At 37.7% G+C, this 20,328-nt stretch overlaps 1 protein-coding gene across 7 annotated transcripts in view; it reads left to right on the top strand.

Moving 5' to 3' along the window:
- Window positions 1-20,328, top strand: part of TBC1D5 (TBC1 domain family member 5) — a 450,518-nt gene that overhangs the window by 351,979 nt on the left and 78,211 nt on the right. For all 7 annotated transcript variants that reach the window (XM_036332709.1, XM_036332707.1, XM_036332712.1 and 4 more), the window contains one exon: window positions 3,851-3,957. In XM_036332709.1, the coding sequence (XP_036188602.1) occupies window positions 3,851-3,957 (107 nt within the window). The remainder of the gene's footprint in view (window positions 1-3,850; window positions 3,958-20,328) is intronic.

Below are 20,328 nucleotides of genomic sequence, written 5' to 3'. Positions count from 1 at the left end.
GGTAGGAGACAGCAATGGCTGTTTTTATAACCAGACTTAGAGAATAGTTTGACTCCTTAAACAAAGTACATGTATAACTTTCGTAAAAATAAAAGCTATCTTTCAAACTTCCGCAAAGAAATAAAAGTTGCTCTACCCTTTAATTAGCTTTATATAAATTTTTTAATATTTTTACTAAGTTCTTCTTGTCTGCTGTTGCTTTTATGTTTCTTTGTCATAAGCACACACTCCCCAAACTTAATTTTATACGAAGACCTATCCATTTTTCCAGTATTTTTGCCCATTACACTCCTCCTCCCATTCTTACTTCAGGTGTGCTCTTTTAACCTGCCTGCTGCCTCTTGTCCCTCTTTTGCTCCCTCTCACTGATCACCCTGTGCCAATGTCAATCTTTCTGAAAGATCTGATCACATTACGTATAGTCTAGTCTTTCAGTGACTGCTAACAAATGTGGAGTAAAATTTAAACTCCTAATCTCCTTTTTATAAGCAAGACCTCCACCTGTTTTTCTCCCTCCATGTCTCCACTTCTTCTTAGCACCCCTGCCTTAGGGGCCGCTTGGGGTCCTTTCTCCAATGCTTGCACCCCGGCCACCAGTAATTCTGCTCTTGATACTTACTTACTGCCTTTCAGTTGGCAAAACTGTATGTTTAAAGGTGTAAATCATTAAGTGAAGTCGTTTACTAGACAAAGAATGGCTGCTCTGAGTTGTACTCCTTCCAAAAAAGTAATTTAAAAGTTTCATATTAGTGTGCCCAAAAGCTCATAGAGAAATGAGGACCATCCAGGACAGAATCTTACGAGGGTCTTAACACTGGGTGAAAATCACTCTCTTTGGAGAAGGATATGACCCTGCTTTATACTTGGCTTTCTCCCAGAGTGTAAGGAATGAAAGGTTTGTTTTTACTTATGATTTACTTCCCACCCCCACTTGGTCGTCTGGTTCATTTGAAGTCCATTTTGTATGTTGCCATTTTGTAACTGGGAAAGTGAGTATAGTAAAAGTTTTTAAACAGTTGGAGACACTGCATGTAGTAATTATGTATTTTTTCCTCCAGGTAGTAAGCCCTCAACAAATATTTTTTCAGAGCACATTGCATTTATTTAATGTCTTCTGCATGCCTGGTTGGTTACCTTGCAAGACTCACACACTCATTAGCTTTATTTTCAGTGGAGATGCACAATAAATTGTTAAAACTTTAATTTAAGGTTTTGTTGTTAGCTCTTAATTTTTGTTTTATATTTAAACCATGATTATTTGTTTTATGTGCTATTTTATACCTAAATATGAGAATTTGTGCCTCTTTCTAAATATTTACTATACCTGACCTTATACACCAAGGGGTATGCGATTTGGGCAAATGACATAACCTTTCCAAGTATCACTTTTCTCATCTGTAAAACAAGGATAATATTTGTACCCTTATAATAAGATTATCATAGAAACTAAATGAAATAATGCAGATAAAGTTCTTGGCAATGGGCCTGGTCTCAGAAAGCCTTCAATAATTCATTGTCATCTTGTGATGGTAGTAGTAATAAATTCTTATTGTTGCACATCTGCCCTCCTGTAGTTTACATTTCTGCAGGGCAAGGATGTGCTTTGCTCATCTCTGCATCCCCCTCCTAACATAGGGCCTGCCATGGATTAGGTACTCAACAAATAATCATTGAATTGAATGAGGTAGGCATATAGTTTTGTTTTGTTTTAAATATATTTTATTGATTTTTTACAGAGAGGAAGGGAGAAGGATAGAGAGTCAGAAACATCGATGAGAGAGAAACATCGATCAGCTGTCTCCTGCACACCTCCTACTGGGGATGTGCCTGCAACCAAGGTACATGCCCTTGACCGGAATCGAACCTGGGACCTTTCAGTCTGCAGGCCGACACTCTATCCACTGAGCCAAACCAGTTAGGGTAGGCATATTGTTTTTTTAAATGAGAAAGTTGTTTTCCAGATGGCTAAACTTAAGCTTAGAAAGGTTACCTTTAACAGGTTTTAAGCAGCTGCTATAAATCAGTCACATAGATTATGTCATTTAATCTTCAGGAAACTTTAATGAAAGTTTCAAATGGTGTCCTGGGATTCAAACCCACATCTTTGAATCCCAAGGCCATAACCATTTCCAAAAGATACAAGAATACTTCCTGTGTCAGTTACTAATATATAATCATTATAACTTTTGGGAGAATATGAGTTATAAAATGAATTGATTATCTAAGTTTTATTTATTTGTTAGCTCTCCAAGAAGACTGTACATGAAAACATTATACTGTTCTTAGTATCCAAGCTTTTTGAATTCTAGAGAAAAAAGGACAATAGGTAACTGAATATGAATATGACAAAATGAACAAATAAGAAAAGGAGAGTCTGAACAGATATAGAAAGGGTAGGATAAGTGAGTGCTTTACAAATGAAAGCAGATGTATGAAATTACAAGCTGTCAGATCAGCAACGGAAATGAAGATGATAAAGTGGTTCCTTACATAGATTATAATTATTCATTTTGCCCAGTCCTGTCTCCTTTCCCCACAGTGTTCATGGGCAGAGGGAGGGATGGGAAGGTATAGCAAGAAATGCTGTTTCCAACAGAAGGGGGAGGGGATCTAAGAATCAATGGTATTTCTGATCACAAACATTTATTTTGTGATCTGTGTTGTTTCTGTTGAATCACAGTTTTCCTATGGAATCTTTCTCAACTAACTACTCTGATTAATAAAAGGGGTTTAGTTGCAGCCACAGGAAGTTGTAACTAAAGTTTCTTCACAGTGGTGTGGAGGGTGTCCGTGTGGCTCACAAAACGAGCATCCTTACTGGGCCCGACTGTGACAGTGTGGCTGATGGATGGCCAAGAAATGAAGTAGTTTACATAGACCTGCCTGAAAGATGTGTTTAATAACTGTGCCCATAATTAGGTTGATTTGAAAAAAAATTAAATGACAATCTAAGGCACGCAGTTAGGCTTATCTATGAAGATTTTGATATTCTTCCTCCCAGAAATACTGCTTAGATATTTTCCCTAAATTTCTTGTTACCTTTAGAAAAACAAATAATTGGAAGAAAATACATTTAAAAATTTTTTTTATATCTATCAAGTGAATCTAAAAATCAAGTGAATAAAAAATCTGATGAACAGAATAAACTGGTGAATATAATAGAATCAGGGGCATAGAAAGGGAGTGGACTGACAATTCTCAGGGGGAAAGGGGTGTGGGGGTGTGGGAAGAGACTGGACACCTATGGATGAGGACAGTGGAGGGGCGGGTAAGGGCAGAGGGTGGAGTGGGAACCAGGTGGAGGGGAGCTATGGGGGGAAAAAAGAGGAACAACTGTAATAATCTGAACAATAAAGATTTAAAAACAAACAAACAAAAAAATAATAATAATTTTTAGTATGTATATATATAAAAATGAATACATGTAACATGTAAGTTATGAAGCATAAAATCAGGATAAGTATTTTATGAAAATTTTAAACTGGTTCTTTCTCATTCATGATATTTTTGTAATTTCTAAGCAGCAAAACTAGACATTTGAACACAGCCATGTAAATGGCAGTAAATATGCATGCTTCCAGAGATTATTTATATTGTAAACACACACACATATCTGTGTCTGAAGATTTTCCTTCCAGCACTCCCTGAGGCTACGTGCTAGTTCATTAGATTGCAGTTAACAGTTCAGCTTGTTGCCTCAGAGGCCATTGGGTGAAGGTCCCTTCTCCCCATTTCCGTTTGTCAAAGCAGTTATTCGTTTACTTTCTTTGACTTGTTGTTGTATTTTTACTCAGTAATACAAACATCTGAAGAAATATTGCTTCTGAATTATTTTTTCCTTCTTATTTAGTGATCTCTAGTAACTACCAGACCTGTCTCGGCCTTCTAATGCATTACCCAGTGATTGGGGATGTACACTCACTGATCCTTAAGGCTCTGTTCCTTCGAGATCCAAAGGTAAGCTTCCCAAGTAGGATATACCCATTTTCCAGAAAAATTGGAGTCTCTGTATGATGCCAAGAATTCCTCATGGGGAATTTGTCTAATGGCAGATGAATTGTCTGATGAAAGAATTTGCCCAGAGTTATAGGCCAAAACTCATATACCTCATTGCCTAGCAACTGAGCAGCAAATTAAATGGAGCACACATCTCTTGTCCCTTAAAAGGTTGTCCTGTCCTCCTGCCTCCTCAGAATGCAAGAAAGTAGATGAGCTTGCTTCTCTTTATCACCACCTTCATTACCATTGGAACCCCTCAGAGGGCCAGCCTATCCAAATAAAGCCTCAGGGGCCATGTGAAGACCAGGACATCAGAGCTATGAAAAAGGACCAGTTCTATAGCAACTTATGAAATTATGAAATACTAAATTATTTCATATTATAAATATGTATTTCTTATTTGGGGGGTGAAGAGTAGCCTAATAAAATAAAGACTTCAACAGACTATAATGCTGATTTCTCTAGTTGAACTTTAAAGCAAGTCACCAAAATTGTCTTTACACTTCGGAGAAAAAGTGTGCTCTTTTACAACTAATGTTATATTTCTTGAAAATAAGAACATTTAATGATCTAAAAAAATCTGTGAATTTTTGATGCATTTGAGCCAAACAAAAATATTGGACGAAATGTAAGAGAGAAAGCTTCAAACACGAATAGGAGAATGCCAGACATTGGGTGGTATTCCCAGCCTTTGGCTCTTTGGCAGAATCACCAACAGTCTTGTTGGCAGTTGTCCAGCTGTCTTTGAGTCAGTCTGTTTGTGGATCCATTGCCAAAGCTCTGTCTGATCAACTTGGGCCTCCATGTTCAACATGTTCAACATACATTTTGATTCAAAGGGATTTCTGCCCTTTCTTTGGTCGTAGACTTCAACATTTGAGTATATTCTCTATTTATTAATTGATTAAAATAATTCATTTCCTTGTGCCTATATCCATTTTCTGCAGAAATACATAATTTTATCATTTCCCTTCTACAAAATTTCATTAAGTATCAGAAATATAATCCATTGCTTCTCTGATACATAAGATAGCAATTATTTTGGTAAGGTTTAAGAGTCTGACTATGAAAATCAAAAGTTCCATATTTTATATTATTACATATATGTGTTATATGTAATTTGTGTAAGTATATATTTTTTTGTAAAAAATAACCAAGATTACAAAATATCCATTAAAAAAATAATGAGGTTTCTGGTCAATAAGTTTTACTCTACAAACTTAAGGTAAATTCTGTCTGCTCAGCATTAGGAATTCTTAGAGTTATACAGAGTGGGGAAAAGTTCAAAAATAACTATTTGAATTATCTACTTGTGTAATTTGCTTGGTTTAATTGAAGGTAGAAATGAATATGTTACCTAAATCTATTGATCTTGATCATTTTTCCCTAGCTAATTATGGTTGTTCTTACTATGAATTATTCACTCTTCTAATTGCAGAATTGTATACAATAAATCTGTCAATGTTATTAGTGTAATCTGTGATTTTAATAGAATACTTTTATCTCAATAATGTAGTATATCTAATATACAAGTATAATAAAGCCATTCTATAAGGATTAACAAATATGCTTTCTAAGGTTTAAGAGAAAAAAATAATTTATAGCGTAAGTATCTAATAAAAAGGTAACCCCTACTTTTACATTCAGGATCTTACCAAGTAAAAACATGATTAAGATAATGGTCCAAAATGTAGTATCTTAAACTGATATTCCTGAGACATAATAAATTGGGCAGGAATTGGTCTTCTCTTTTGTGGTTGAAATCAATTGTGTCTAATGATCCACCCAACCAGAGCATCCTTTGTCCATAAGAACTGACTTCTAACGATCTAACAGGATTTAGTCCAGTGCTATAAAGATACAATAAAAAGGAAGTTTATATATATATTACAGAAATCCACAAGTGATTTCAGAGTTTAGAGTATAGTTAATGTCTTATAAAGTCATAAAGGAAGCCATTTATGCTGAGGGGGGGAAATAGAGGGAAAGGTGATGCTCACACCCCACCCATATCCTATAAAAATCTAAACATCAGAGTGCCTTGAATGTTTTCTATTATTAGCAACAACACAACACTTGAATCATCCCTGATACAAATTGATCAGAGTAAGTATATAAACACACAAATCTCTATGAAGTAAATTAGTATAAAGATGAGATTTGAGTCATGAAAGTACACTTTTCATATCCCAGCTTCACATTACTGTAGTGTTGAGTGCTGCTGACAGACTCAATCATATAAAAAATAAACAAGGAACTCTGAGCTTAGGGGTTCATTGTCAGCCTCGGAAAAGCACTTGGTCATGCTGCTGCCCCTGAATCCCAGTGAAGTTGCTGAGTTGAGAACAGACTCTGCCAAGTAGAGCTTGAGACACTGAGCTTTAGTTGTTTTATATCAGCTGTGATGCCGGCTTTACAGTGAAACTATTTCTTTCTTGCCAGTCTCTTCTGGCCTGCATGGTTTCTGTTGAGAAATCAGCTGACAGTCATATGGGTACTCCCTTGTAGGTAACTGACTGTCTTTCTCTTGCTGCTTTTAAGATTCTCTCTTTATCTTTTGCTCTTGGCATTTTAATTATGATGTGTCTTGGTGTGGTCCTCCTTGGATTCCTTTTGTTTGGGGTTCTCTGCGCTTCCTGGACTTGTAAGTCCATTTCTTTCACCAGGTAGGGGAAGTTTTCTGTCATTATTTCTTCAAAAAGGTTTTCAATATCTTGCCCTCTCTCTCCTTCTGGTACCCCTATAATTCTGATGTTGGTACGCTTGAAGTTGTCCCAGAGGTTCCTTACACTATCTTCATATTTTTGGAACTATTTCTTATTTGAACAGACATTTGGAAATAATGGGCCTGTAAACTGTAATAATAGGGCCATGTTCTTTCAGTTTCCAAGCACTCTGATGGGCTCAATGTGGTCCCTCACAACAAGCTGTGAGGTAGGCAGAGCAGGTTATCTTCCCTCATTGCTTCTCAGTGCAGAGAAGTTAAGGTTAGATGGCTTTCCCACGGCCAAAAAACCTTGTAAGCTTCCAAGCTAGCTAGAGTGGCTCCATGACCTTGCATCTACTCACCTTCTCCTGAGATTCCTATATCCATCTGCCTTCTCCAGAAAGCCATTCTCCGGGTCAAATAGGACATGAGTCCTCACAACACCTTGTATTGTAGCTATTTGCTTATTGACTTTTTTTCAATTATTTCTCCTTATGATGCTGTTCTTTTTTATTTTATTTTATTTTTATTTAGCTTTGTGTTCTGCACTGCTTGGTGTTAAGAAAATAAGGGTAGAATTGAATTCTGACTCAAATGCTAAGCCTCTTCCAATACTGACTCTAATCTAGGTGTGTCCCATTCACCTAGCATTTTTCTGGAACCCATATCTACATTCTAAACAGAAGTTGTAGCCAATTATATATTTGTCAGCTGCTATTTTATCAAGATGGCAAGCTAACCCTACAACTTGAACTTAAAGAGCATCTGGTTCCTTAATTTACTGTGTCAGAATTATTTGAAAACTTGTTACCACTTTTAAATATTATGGAACAAAGAAGACATAATAAAGAATGTAGTTAATCTACTTTATTTAGACTGTCACATTTTGGAACTGCAGAAAACCTAGAGAGTCTAATCCAGCCCCTCCTACTGCAGATGAACACAGAGGATTAAGGTGAAGTTTAAAACTTATTCAAGATCACACAGCTCAATGGCAGAGCCAGCAATTGAACCCAGGTCTTCTGCTCACCTTTCCAAACAAGAGCTATAGCTTCATTAGTTTTAAAAATAGTGGAATCCTAGTTACTGCTGTTGCTCACCCAATTCTTCATTTGTATTAGACATTTATTTGTATCTGTAATAAATGAAACTGCCAGGTATGTAAGTGGCCCAAGAACTGTATGAAAATTTTTAAAATGTATGCTATATATAAAGACTGGATGTCAGATACCTGTTTGTAGCATTCTGTACTCTGTTCACCATAAATTTGATTTCTATACTTAGCTCTATGCCATAATCCTAATTCTTATTTCCTTGTCTTTATCATATTAGAACCACTGAGCAGATTTCCAAAAACCATACACTGAATAAGTAGAGGGATAGAAGGAGGACAGTCTGAAAAATATGAAGTGATTAAAAAACATTGTTCTAACTAGTTGTTCAAATTCAAAAAAATTTTAAGATCCAATTAGAAACAAAAGTCATAGAAAATGTGAACATATTGTGTTCCTTAAATAACCAGATGTTCTTCCCTTCCTGAAGGCAGTAAGGGCTAGGAATAAAAGGTTTAAAACTATTGTTTTAAGTTAACTGTGAATTTTGCAAATCTGTTTTTACCCTTTAGCAAATAAAATTCTAATACGGAAACATAAGCAGAGTAATTTTCATTGTTTGGTGCTCTCTTATTTGTGTTATGTGCTGAAATGTTAACCTTATCACAAAGACTTATTACAAATGAAATACAGTACATGGATTAACATTTTAGATTTTGCAGTAAGAATTTGACAGATACTGTTTGTTTTGAAGACTAGAATGTTCCCCCAAGAAATTTCTGGTAAGGTTGCAAGCAGTCCTTTTATCTGTGATTGTTATTGTTTATGGAAGAAAATGGCTAGAAATAAGACAATTTAATTTCAGTCATTCTTGTACACAGAACTACACTATGAAAATAGTTTGTATAATGTTCTTATGCTTGGCCAATTCTGATTTGGCTTTTGTTTGGAGTTACATTAAATATTGCCTTTTTAAAGTGTAAAAAGTCTGAATAGTCAGATTTCAGATTATATGTAGGTAATAGGTTTTTACTCTTTTAATTCTAAAAAAAGACCAAACCCCTGACTGTTAATGCAACTTTTTAAAAGTCACGTGGCTTTGGTAAAATGTCATACATCAAAATTGAAAAGTGGTGAATGGACTCAAGCCTACTACCAGGCAGTTGACAGTATTAGAAAAAGCTCTGTGCCAATAATGCCATCGTACTTTTCTCTTCTCTGATCAGTAAGGAACTAAGAACCACACAGATGGACTCTTTAAAGAGGATGCACAGTGCTCTTTTATTTAGTTTTGTGATGTTCCCATTGGAGGTTCTATTCACATTTTTAAATATGTTTCTAATCTGACTTTCTGTTACAGAAAGAAGGTGTTACTTTTGTCTTCTTCATACTTTTTTTCCCTAAAAAGCTGGAACATGATCTGAAAACTACCATTCTTTAAGAATCCTTTGTTTTGTGTTTTCCCTGTTAGTGACCAAAAAAAGGTGGTTTTTTGCCTGTATCTGAGGTACATGAGTATATGTCATTCTCATTTTCCTCAAGTTAACTATAGAAGAGACCAGAATCCATGGTTAATTCTGTTCTGATTAACAATAAACAAAATGAAATTTATAAACCAGGGGTCCTCAAACTATGGCCCGCGGGCCACATGCAAATACAAATATTGTATTTGTTCCCGTTTTGTTTTTTTACTTCAAAATAAGATATGTGCAGTGTGCATAGGAATTTGTTCATAGTGGTTTTTTTTTAAACTATAGTCCGGTCCTCCAACAGTCTGAGGGACAGTGAACTGGCCCCCTGTTTAAAAAGTTTGAGGATCGAAAAAAAAAAAAACTAAGATGGCGGCATAGGTAAACACCGGGAAATTGTCGCCTCACACAACAATTGAAAATTACCGCAAAGGACTGAGCAAACATCATCCAGAACAACAGGAGGGCTGGCTGAGTGTAAATTCTACAACTAGAAGGAAAGAAAAGCACGCTGAGAGCCAGAGGCACTGCGGAGGTGAAGTGCAGAGGTACGGCCGCGCGCGCGAGGAAAGGGGGTGGCGCCTGAGGACGCGGCTGTCTTTTTGAATCACAAGCTCCCGACTGCTCTGAACTCCGGTTCCGGGAAGTCTCTGGGGACCCAGGTCTCATACGGGGAGAGGCTGGTCTGTCCGGCAGCGGGCGAACTTGAGGGCGGCTTTCCCTCAGAGGTGCTTGCAGCCGTTACCGGGACACTGAGACCCGCGACTCCGGGCGGAGAATCGGCCATAGCTGCTTCCTCCGCCCTTTGACTCCCTGAGACCCCGCCCCACCCAGGCTGCGGCAGAGGCTTTTGCATGTGAATGTACCTAACTGCAGCCGAACCAGGCAGACCCGGAACTTCCAAGAGAAGGCCCAAGGCCCCGCAGCGGCTTGCATTGCTTCACAGCTGAGCCTCTTCGTGGCTCCTGCTGTGTGGCCTCAGGCAGAGGCTGAATTAGCACCTCCTTAGATCCAGGAGCCACTGTACCCAGTGGTCAGACGGGGTCCATCCAGACTGCAACTCCTCAGATCCATAAGGGACACACTCAGGGAGCAGACTCAGTGAGCACCAAAGCCCCACTGAAGCAAGTCTTGCCCCAGAAGGGTGTCTTCAGCACAGAAGTTCTCCCACTTTAGACACAGCTGATTCTCACAGCCAATTGGCCTGGAGGTCAATTCCTCCCAGTGATTCTACAACAACCAAGGCACCAAGAGTGCACCAAGAGTGTCCACCCCAGGTAACTGGGGAGGCTGAGCTACTGGGCCCTACAGGACACCTGGCGCACAGGGCCACTCTATCAACACAGGGAAGCTGCCAAAATGCGGAGACAAAGAAACAGGTCACAAATGGCAGAAATGGAGGAAAGCAAACGATTGGATATAGAGTTCAAGGCCACGTTTATAAGGTTTTTCAAGAATTTTATGGAAACCTCCGATAAATTTAATGAATCCCTCAATAAGTATAGTGAGACCATGGAGGACATGAAAAAGGACCAACTAGAAATTAAGCATACACTGACTGAAATAAAGAATAATTTACAGAGATCCAGCAGCAGACAAGAGGATCCCAAGAATCAAGTCAAAGATTTGAAATACAAAGAAACGAAAAATACCCAACCGAAAAAGAAAAAAGAAAAGAGATTCCAAAAATATGAAGATAGTGTAAGGAACCTCTGGGACAACTTCAAGCGTACCAACATCAGAATTATAGGGGTACCAGAAGGAGAGAGAGGGCAAGATATTGAAAACCTTTTTGAAGAAATAATGACAGAAAACTTCCCCTACCTGGTGAAAGAAATGGACTTACAAGTCCAGGAAGCGCAGAGAACCCCAAACAAAAGGAATCCAAGGAGGACCACACCAAGACACATCATAATTAAAATGCCAAGAGCAAAAGATAAAGAGAGAATCTTAAAAGCAGCAAGAGAAAGACAGTCAGTTACCTACAAGGGAGTACCCATACGACTGTCAGCTGATTTCTCAACAGAAACCATGCAGGCCAGAAGAGACTGGCAAGAAATATTCAAAGTGATGAATAGCAAGAACCTGCAACCAAGATTACTTTATCCAGCAAAGCTATCATTCAGAATAGAAGGTCAGATAAAGAGCTTCACGGATAAGAAAAAGCTAAAGGAGTTCATCACCACCAAACCAGCATTATCTGAAATGCTGAAAGGTATTCTTTAAGAAGAGGAAGAAGAAAAAGGAACTCTTACCATTTGCCACAGCATGGATGGAACTGGAGAGCGGATAAATACCACATGATCTCACTCATTTGTGGAATATAATGAACAACATAAGCTGATGAACAAGGACTGATCCAGAGACGGAGAGGCATTGATTGGACTGTCGGGACTTGGAGGGAAGGTAGGGGAGGGTGGGGGTAAGGGGGAAAGATCAACCAAAGGACTTATATGCAAGCATATAGACCTAACCAATGGACATGGACAACGGGGGGGTGAGGACATGAGCGGGGGGGGGGGGGGGGTAGAGGGTAACGTGGGGACAAGGACACATATGTAATATCTTAATCAATAAAAAATATATTAAAAAAAAAAAAAGAAATAGTAAGGAAAAAAAAAAAAAGTTTGAGGATCCCTGCTATAAACCAATCCCCTGCTTTGTATCTGATATTTTATAAGTAAAAGCAATCTAGATTCTTATGGAGAAATATTTATTTTAAATAGATTACTTAAGTTTATAGAGCTATTAATTCTATGTGTGTGTGTTTCGAAAGGCATGTAAGGCCCCAAATGTGAAAGTATTAAAGTATTACAGTCCAGTGCAGTGAAATGTATGTGATCTGTCCTTGAGATCAAAATGAAGTGGCTGCCCTGTTTCACGTTGACTGGCTCTTTTACCCCCAGAGAAATCATTTAACCTTTGCTGCCTTGACTCAGGTTCATTAATTGTTTTTGGTTTTTTTTTTAAGGGATAGGTGACTAGTAAGGCCTTAATTAGCCTGTAATCTCTAAAAGTAATTTGTAGCTCTACATTCTGTGAGAACCTAGCTGATGACTTATTGTCCTTATTATATATGAGGTGGTAGCATGTTTGAAAAGAAGAGGTGCTACTTTGAGTATTTTCTGGTCCTCTTACTTTGATTGAAAGTTATAAATCACAGATTATGACAAAAAGTTTTTAAACTTAAACTGATGAAAGAGAAAAAAAGCTTAATTATTTTTAATATAAGTCATGTCCACAAATATTTTAATTGCTTCTTAAGTATATTAGTTCATTAAATTCAGCATTGCTAATTAACAACTTTAAGTATATTGATTTCATAGGACTTAAAATCAATACATTCAAGCAGTAAACTTAATCATAATCAATTAACCATAATCAATTAACTTTTATTTAAATACTTTAGACAAGAAGTTATATATGTTCCAAAAAATACAAAAGCAAAACAAAACCACCAAATGTTTTATCGTGGAGAATTTTTAAGTATACTTCACTCCATCCAAGTACTGTTATGATTGGCATATTGGGAAATGTAAGCTAGGTTTCCATACTGAAAGGTGGTGGCTGGACCACTCAGTTGAACCAGAGCCCCCGCATGGGTGAGGCTGGCCTAGCTAAGCAGGAGGCCGCTTGGCTCTGTGAGGGGGCTTTTGCTCTAGTATTTCATGTGTAGAGCCCTCAAATGCTACTAGGGCCATTTTTAGGTGTCTTCATATGATTTGAAATAGTTCTTTATTTGTTTGGTTGTTCTTCCTGTTTTGAGAGGAACTTCATAGTTTCATTTCTCCACATTGTTTCTCTCTCCAAAATCCTATTTTTATTTATTCAGCCAAAATTTACTGAGCTCCTGCCATGTATCCACAGTGTCTAAAATTTCTCAGAAGTCTTGGTTAAAACCTGCAAAGGAGGATGAGCAGGATTGGTGGCGAGTGAGAGGAATATCCCCTTGGCCAATTCCCTCACCTCCTTTAAGTCTTCTCTTAGATCCTATCTTAGTGAGCATCCCCATCACCCTGCAGGATGTCCTGCCCCCACTTCCCACTGCCCCGGCACTCCTGATCCCTTACCTTGCTCTACTTTTTTTCCCATAGCAACTACCACCTTCTAGCATAGTAAATAATTTATTTATGTATGTTATTTTTTATTTCATCTTCCCCTGACAATATATCAACTCTATGAAAGTGCTTTTATTTTTTTTCAATTACAGTTGACGTTCAATATTATTTTATATTAGTTTCATGTGTACAGCACAATGGTTAGACATTTAATTTAAGAGGTTCCGGTGAAGAAGGCAATGCTTTTAGTATGTTTTATATTACCCAAGTTCCTACAATAATAAAAGAAAGAAGGGAGGGAGGGAGGGAAGGAGGAGGGAGGAAGGGAAAAGTGACTAGTTACTCTAACTAAACCCTCATTTTCTCTGCCAGAGGAGAAATTAACCTGATAATTACAATTTAGTTCAACAAGTGCTTATTGCAGGTACTAGTGATAAAATGGATTAGGGAGCTGGTTCCCTCTCCATGGTGCTTGCAATGCAGTGCAGTAGGTCTGAACGGTGGTGTGCCAAAGAAGCCCCTGAAGGCGCTCGTAACAAATGCAGACTCCCAGACAGTCCAGTGTAAATAGTTCTGCGATAGGATCCAGAAATCTGTAATTGTACCTGGTCTGAAACCAGTGGGCCATGGACATTACTTTCAGAAACAGACACTAGGTTGAGAAAAAAAGTACTGCACAAGCTGAAAGGTAAATACCTGAAAACAGAAGCCTGGCTCTAAACTGGTGATTTCTGACATAGAATGTGTGGAATGTGTGCATACACAGTGGCTACACAAAGATAATGCAATGAAGTACTGGATGAACATAATGAAACGAGAGAGAGAGAGAGAGAGAGAGAGAGAGAGAGAGAGAGAGAGAGAGAGAGAGAGAGAGAGAGAGAGAGAGAGAGAGAGAGAGAGAGAAAGAGAAACAGCTTTAGCTATTAATGTGCATGTTAACACTGGTGCTTTCACATGGCCCATGTGTCAGCCAGTCTAAGGTCTCCTAAAGGAAGAGGAGACTTCCCCCATACAAAAGCATTGATAGTAGCCCTTTGTGTCCACCACGTGGTGCCGCAATGACATGTCCCTATGCCCCGTTAAGTAGATTATGGCTTATATTAAATGATGGCATGTTTACCATACCAAAGAGATGCCAGGAGCTGTGAACATCTATTGTAGGTTCACTAGATATCTGCTGCTAATGTGCTGAAAAGAGTTGCCAAATATAATTTCTTTTTTAAAAAAATATAAACATTTCAAATTCGCTTATCTCTATTTTGATGACAAGTAGCTGCCGATAATACAGTACCATACAAATATTGCTGAAAAAAATAAGCACTTAATTTGTCCCTTTAAGTTAATGGCAACATTTTAATAATGAGAGAAAATAAGAGCTTTTTGAAAGAAATTCATGCTATGGGAAGAACATTTTTAAATTGAATAGTTGGAAATGTTTCATCCATTTGTGATGTTCTTGCCAAAGACAATTTAAGTGTTTCACTTATTTAAAACTCTCAAAGTACACTAAAAAATTATGGAAACAGAATTTTCTAACTTGGTTACTCATCTTCCAAATGAAATAAAATCAGGTTTGAGTCCATTTTTTATAATATAGAAATGTAACATCTTCCAATTAAATTTTAAGAAGAGCCATATGATGGTAAATTTTGTGTGTTCACTAACTGGGCTAAAGGATGCCCAGATAGCTGGTAAAACATTATTTCTGAGTGTGTCTGTGAGGTTGTTTCCACAAGAGGTTAGCATTTGAATCAGTAGACTAAGTAAAAGAAGATTGGTCCTCTCTAATGTGGGCAGGCATCATCAACATATTTAGGAAACACAAGAAAACATAAATTATTATAAAAATTAATTTAAATATAGCTTGTTTCATTTAAATATTTTAGTGTGCACATATTTTCTATTGTACATAATATTTATTGCTTTTTATGTAACTGTATAAACAGATAAAGTGTGAAGGTTCTAGATATCATTAATCATTAAATAGTACAGTCTAGAAAAAGAAATCACACTTTAATAGCTCTATGAGAACTTTAAGAACAACAAAATGAGTAAGTTCATTCTTTCCTCTCTGTGCTGCCCTGTTTCTCCTCATAGCCCTCTCCCCAGAACGCAAACATAATTAAAAACTACTCATTCAAATTGCTATTCCATGTCACTTCCTCTGGGAAATCCTCCCTGATGAAATAAAATGACCCTATATTGTGCACTTTCATAGCACCTCCTTTTCTAAGCATTCAGCTCAGAAACAGTCTTACATAGATGTGATTATTTACTTGTCTCAATCTTGAGAATAAGCTCCTTAAGGGTAGGGTAAAGACTGTTGTGTCAACATTGTACCATTGGTACCTAGCACAGTGCCTGACACATAGGAAATATTTGGATGGAAGGATTCATGGGAAGGAGGGAGGAAAGGAAGAAGGAAGACAAGCAGAAGGAAGTCTCTTTCCATATCATCTTCACCCCAGTTCTGTGCTCTCCCTCCGCTTGGGTTGCTCTTTCTGCCTCTCTCCTCCTACTGTCATCTTCACAACCTTCCTTCCCATCCAACTTAAATAGCACTGATTGGTTTTAAAATGACATCCAGCTTCTCTCAGTTTCCTAGTAAAACTCCTATGAAGAGCCAGACAAACAGAAACAATAACGCAGCACAAAAACAGAACAAAATAAATTCAGACAACATACTGCCTACAAGGAGTTCAACTCAATTAAGAAACGTTAATTACATTGCCTGTGTTTACTTTATAAAGCAGGGTGCCATCCACATCCACTTAACCAGCTGCTCCTTTGTGAGATAACCCATCAAGCAGGGGTGGTCAGATAGTCATGGTCAACCCTCCTGCTCTCTGCTCACTGATTTCCCTGCTGGAACAGGCTGCTTGTGTCACCACTCACTGTTCTTTTCATTTTCGTTACCTGAATTGTGATCACAATCGTATATGACTGGATACAGGAGTTAGGATTCTGTTTATTAAGAAAAACTCTGAGAGCACACGTATTGCCAGTTAGCCTTTTTGGAGCTTCTTTCTGAAACGGGCATAATGGTAGCCTATTTGGCTTAGGCCCATCTCATATCGAGAAAGGGACTGCGTGGGCATTTCAGAAATGCCTTCTCTCTGAGCCTGCCATTTTCCATGCATATCTGCAGATCATATTATTTTCACTCTACTTCCCTGCAGCTACGTTTTTAGAGCCAGATGCTGGCAAGCTCTTCGATTTATCTGGTTCACACACAATCACTGAATGCATACCCTGTGCCAGACATGTGGCTAGAGACCAAGAAGCTACACTGATCTGGACAGGCTCCGCCCTCAGTGAGCTTCCACTCTGCGTGCAAGACAGACGTGTATACAATTGACCACAATGTAAGGCCAGGTGGAAAAGGCAAACTTCTGTTGAAATGAGCATGTTGTCAGAGTAGAGGTCATAGAGTAACTAGAAATTCACAAAGGCTTCATGTCAAAGGTAGTATGTATTTGAACTAAGAATGAGAAGCATTTCGGTCAGCAGAGAATAGTGAGTAAACACCTGTAACATGAGGGAACAGCTTACCCAAAGTCTGGAGATACGTCCATAGGTAGCAGTGGAACCACTTAGTCATATTGCAACTCTACGTTCAACATTTAAGGAATTGTCAAACTGTTCTGCAAGGTGGTTGCACCATTTTACATTCCCACCAGCAATGCATGAGGACTCAGATTTCCCCATGTTTTTGCCAACACTTGTTATATCTGTCATTTTTATTGTAGCAATTCTAATAGTTATGAAATGGTATCTCATTATGGTTTTGATTTGGATTTCCCTGATGAGTAATTATGTTAAACATCTTTTTATGTGCTTATGGGCTATTTATACATGTTCGTTGGAGAAAGGCCTCTTCGGATCTTTGTGCATTTTTAATCGAGTTATTTGTCATTGTATTATTGAGTTATAAAAGTTTTTTTTTACATTTCTGAATATAAGACTCTTATCTGAAACATGATTTGCAAATATTTTCAATCCTATGTAGATCATCTTCACTTTCTTAACTGTGTCCTTTGAAGCACAAAATGTTTTTAATTTCGATGAAATCTAACTAATCAGTCTCCTCTTTAATTACTTGTACTTTTGCTGTCATATCTATGAAATCATTGCTAATCCAAGATTGCAAAGATTTACTCCTGTTTTCTTCTAATAGTTTGATAGCTTTAGCTCTTGCATTTAGGGCTGTGATCCACTTAGAGTTAATTTTGTGTGTGGTGTGAAGTAGGGGTCCAAAGTCATTCTTTTGCATGTGGATATCCAGTTGTGTTTGTTAAAGAGACTACCCCTTCCATTGAATTTTCTTGTCCATTTGTCAAAACTTAATTAACCATAAATATGAGGATTTATTTCTGGACTCTCAGTTTTATTCCATTGATCTAATGTCTGTCCTTAATGCTAGTACCACACTATCGTGATTGGTATAGCTTTGTACTAAGTTTTGAAATCATAATTATGAATTCATGAGCTTGGTTTACCTTTTTCAAGAGAATCTGAGTCACTTGCCTTCCCATATGAATTTTAAGATCACTCTGTCAATTTCTGCAAACTATTTTTTAATTTTTTTATAATTTACATAAAAATAATTATACTTTGTATGCTGTTCTGTACATTACCTTTTTACCCCTTTCATTTAATGTCATCTCTCTCATGGGTGTTTTAAATAGCGTCCACCAGGAAATAAGTGCTCTGTACTTCCATACAGACTAACGAGGGAAAGTAATGACCTCCAAAGATTCCTCTTAACACATTGCGGACGGATAACGAGAATTTTCGCTTCATATTACACAGTGTTTTACAAAGTATCATACTTTATAAAGAACATGTAATAAATAACTTCAAAATGCAATGGGTATTTAATTTTAAAGCGTGCCTTTAACATTTTTGTAAAACGTTTTTTGAACTCGTTCATTAGAAACTTATCTGGCCGCTGGGTAAAGCTAGCAATAAAACTACTGGTCCGCAATGTGTTAACCTAGATGTGATGATTTTTTATCACCTTCTCATTCTTCTTTCTGAATCACTACAAAGTATGCAGCCCCCGTTCTTCTCCTTCAAAGCTCCAACCAGAGGGATCCTGGATTTCAACTGATTTGATTCTTAAAAAAATAAAATAAAAAATATGACTTCTTAGAAGAGAGTTATTTTCTTGAAGCATTTCTGGCTGCAAACTAAGAAAGTTCAGCTACTTAGAAAAAGTGCTGAGTGGACAGCCCCACTTACTAGTATTGGAGCGTCCCTCTACAAACCTGGTTGCCATCAGCTGTCCCACAGCAATGGAAACCTTCTCCAAGAAGTTAGAACAGAAAAAGTGGGCTCTCCAGAGGCAGACAACTTACGTCCCTGTGATTGAGCATTCCCCCATCATCCTCATCCTCATTGCCCACCTAGCTACACTTCTCATTCATTCAGATAAGGTACTGGAGGCTACCGAGGCCAAAGCCTTAACAGGTACTTCTGTATCAGTATGTAAAGAAATCCAGCATCTGAAGATCAGAGCCTGGCACAGTGGGAGCTCTTCCGGCATTTCCTCCTGGGTCCTGTCAGCCCTGACTGGTACCTGTCTGTGCTAGAGCAGTTGCTTTATATTTTGACTATCACCCCTGTGCACATTTATACAGCAAATGGGTTAATAAACTAGGACAGTGGTACCTATAAAAGTCTACCTTCCCAAGAGGAAAGTTGTCATCCAAAACCACCTTTCAGGTTTCTGATAAAAGGCCCCCAGAAGGTCTATGAATGGAATTTGAGGTGGGGGGAGAGCCCTAAAAACTTGTTGGGTAACATTTACATTTTTATTTTCACTAAACCCTTACTAAAATTTAATATTTATATCAAAGATGGATGAAAGCAACAAACTGCAATATTATCAGCAGCACCTGAAACATTTCCACTAATAGCAATCACAGATATTTTATATCACGTTAGAGTTGATGAAGATATCTTGAAATACCATTTTTACATTCATCACTACTGCTAAATTATAGTAATGATTAGACCAGCCACTATATCTTATTTAATACATTAATAAAAAAGCACATATCACCATTAGAAATTTGTTCAATATTTTGATTGCTCTATTTCGGTATAATTTGTTTTCTTTATAACCCAATGTACTTTATTTTGTGCATTTAAGCACATTATTCTGAAAAAGGAGGCCAAAGTCTTCACAGGAAGCAGAGTAGTCTGTGGCACAAAAAGATTAAGACCACCTAATGTAGATATTATATGAGCAGCATGCAATTCATGTGCCAGTTGTTAACACCAGATATTCAGGGGGCTGAATTTAAGTTACTGAGTAAAGCCCTGGCCAGGTGCCTCAGTTGGTTGGAGCATCATCCCACACACTGAAAGGTGATGGGTTCGATTCCCAGTCAGGGCACTTGGCCCAGTTGCAGGTTCCAACCCTGGTCAGAGCATGTACAGGAGGCAACCAATTGAGTTTCTCTCTCACATTAATGTTTTTTTTTTTCTCTCTCGCTCTCTCTGACTCAAATCAGTTTTTAAGAGTTATTGATCAAAAAGAAAAATTTTTACAGCACTACCTAAGCTTTAGAGAAATAAAACACCCGATATCAGTGTTCTTTTTAACAATGATATATGAAATCTAGAATTAAAAAATCAAGGAAGGCAGCATCCATCTTCTCAGTGATCTCACTTGAGAAAATGTATGTGTTATTTGTGTCTGTTTTCTCATTTCTCTCTTCACTTAGATACTTCAAAAGTTCAGTATTGATACTTCATTGTTATGCTAGAAAGCACCACACACAAAAAACAACACACAGTGTAAGTGTATGACCTTAGTAAGAGTGTATTTATATAATGAATGAGTTTTTAATTCCAAGATGTTTTATTGGAATTACTCTGAAAATTGCATTAGAAGAGTGACTGTGCATGGTTTCCTTTTACCAGGCCTCAGTGTGCAGCAGCTTAGTATTTGTTGCCTTGGCAGTTATGAAAGCAGGTAATGAAAGGAAAGAAGACGGGGCTAAGTTCTTCAAACCAGGATTCTGGGTCCCATG

The sequence above is a fragment of the Myotis myotis genome, unplaced genomic scaffold (assembly GCF_014108235.1).
Source record: "Myotis myotis isolate mMyoMyo1 unplaced genomic scaffold, mMyoMyo1.p scaffold_m19_p_13, whole genome shotgun sequence".
Taxonomy (NCBI): domain Eukaryota; kingdom Metazoa; phylum Chordata; class Mammalia; order Chiroptera; family Vespertilionidae; genus Myotis; species Myotis myotis.
The sequence above is the reverse complement of the archived record's forward strand: the minus strand, read 5'-3'. Positions and strand labels throughout refer to the sequence as shown.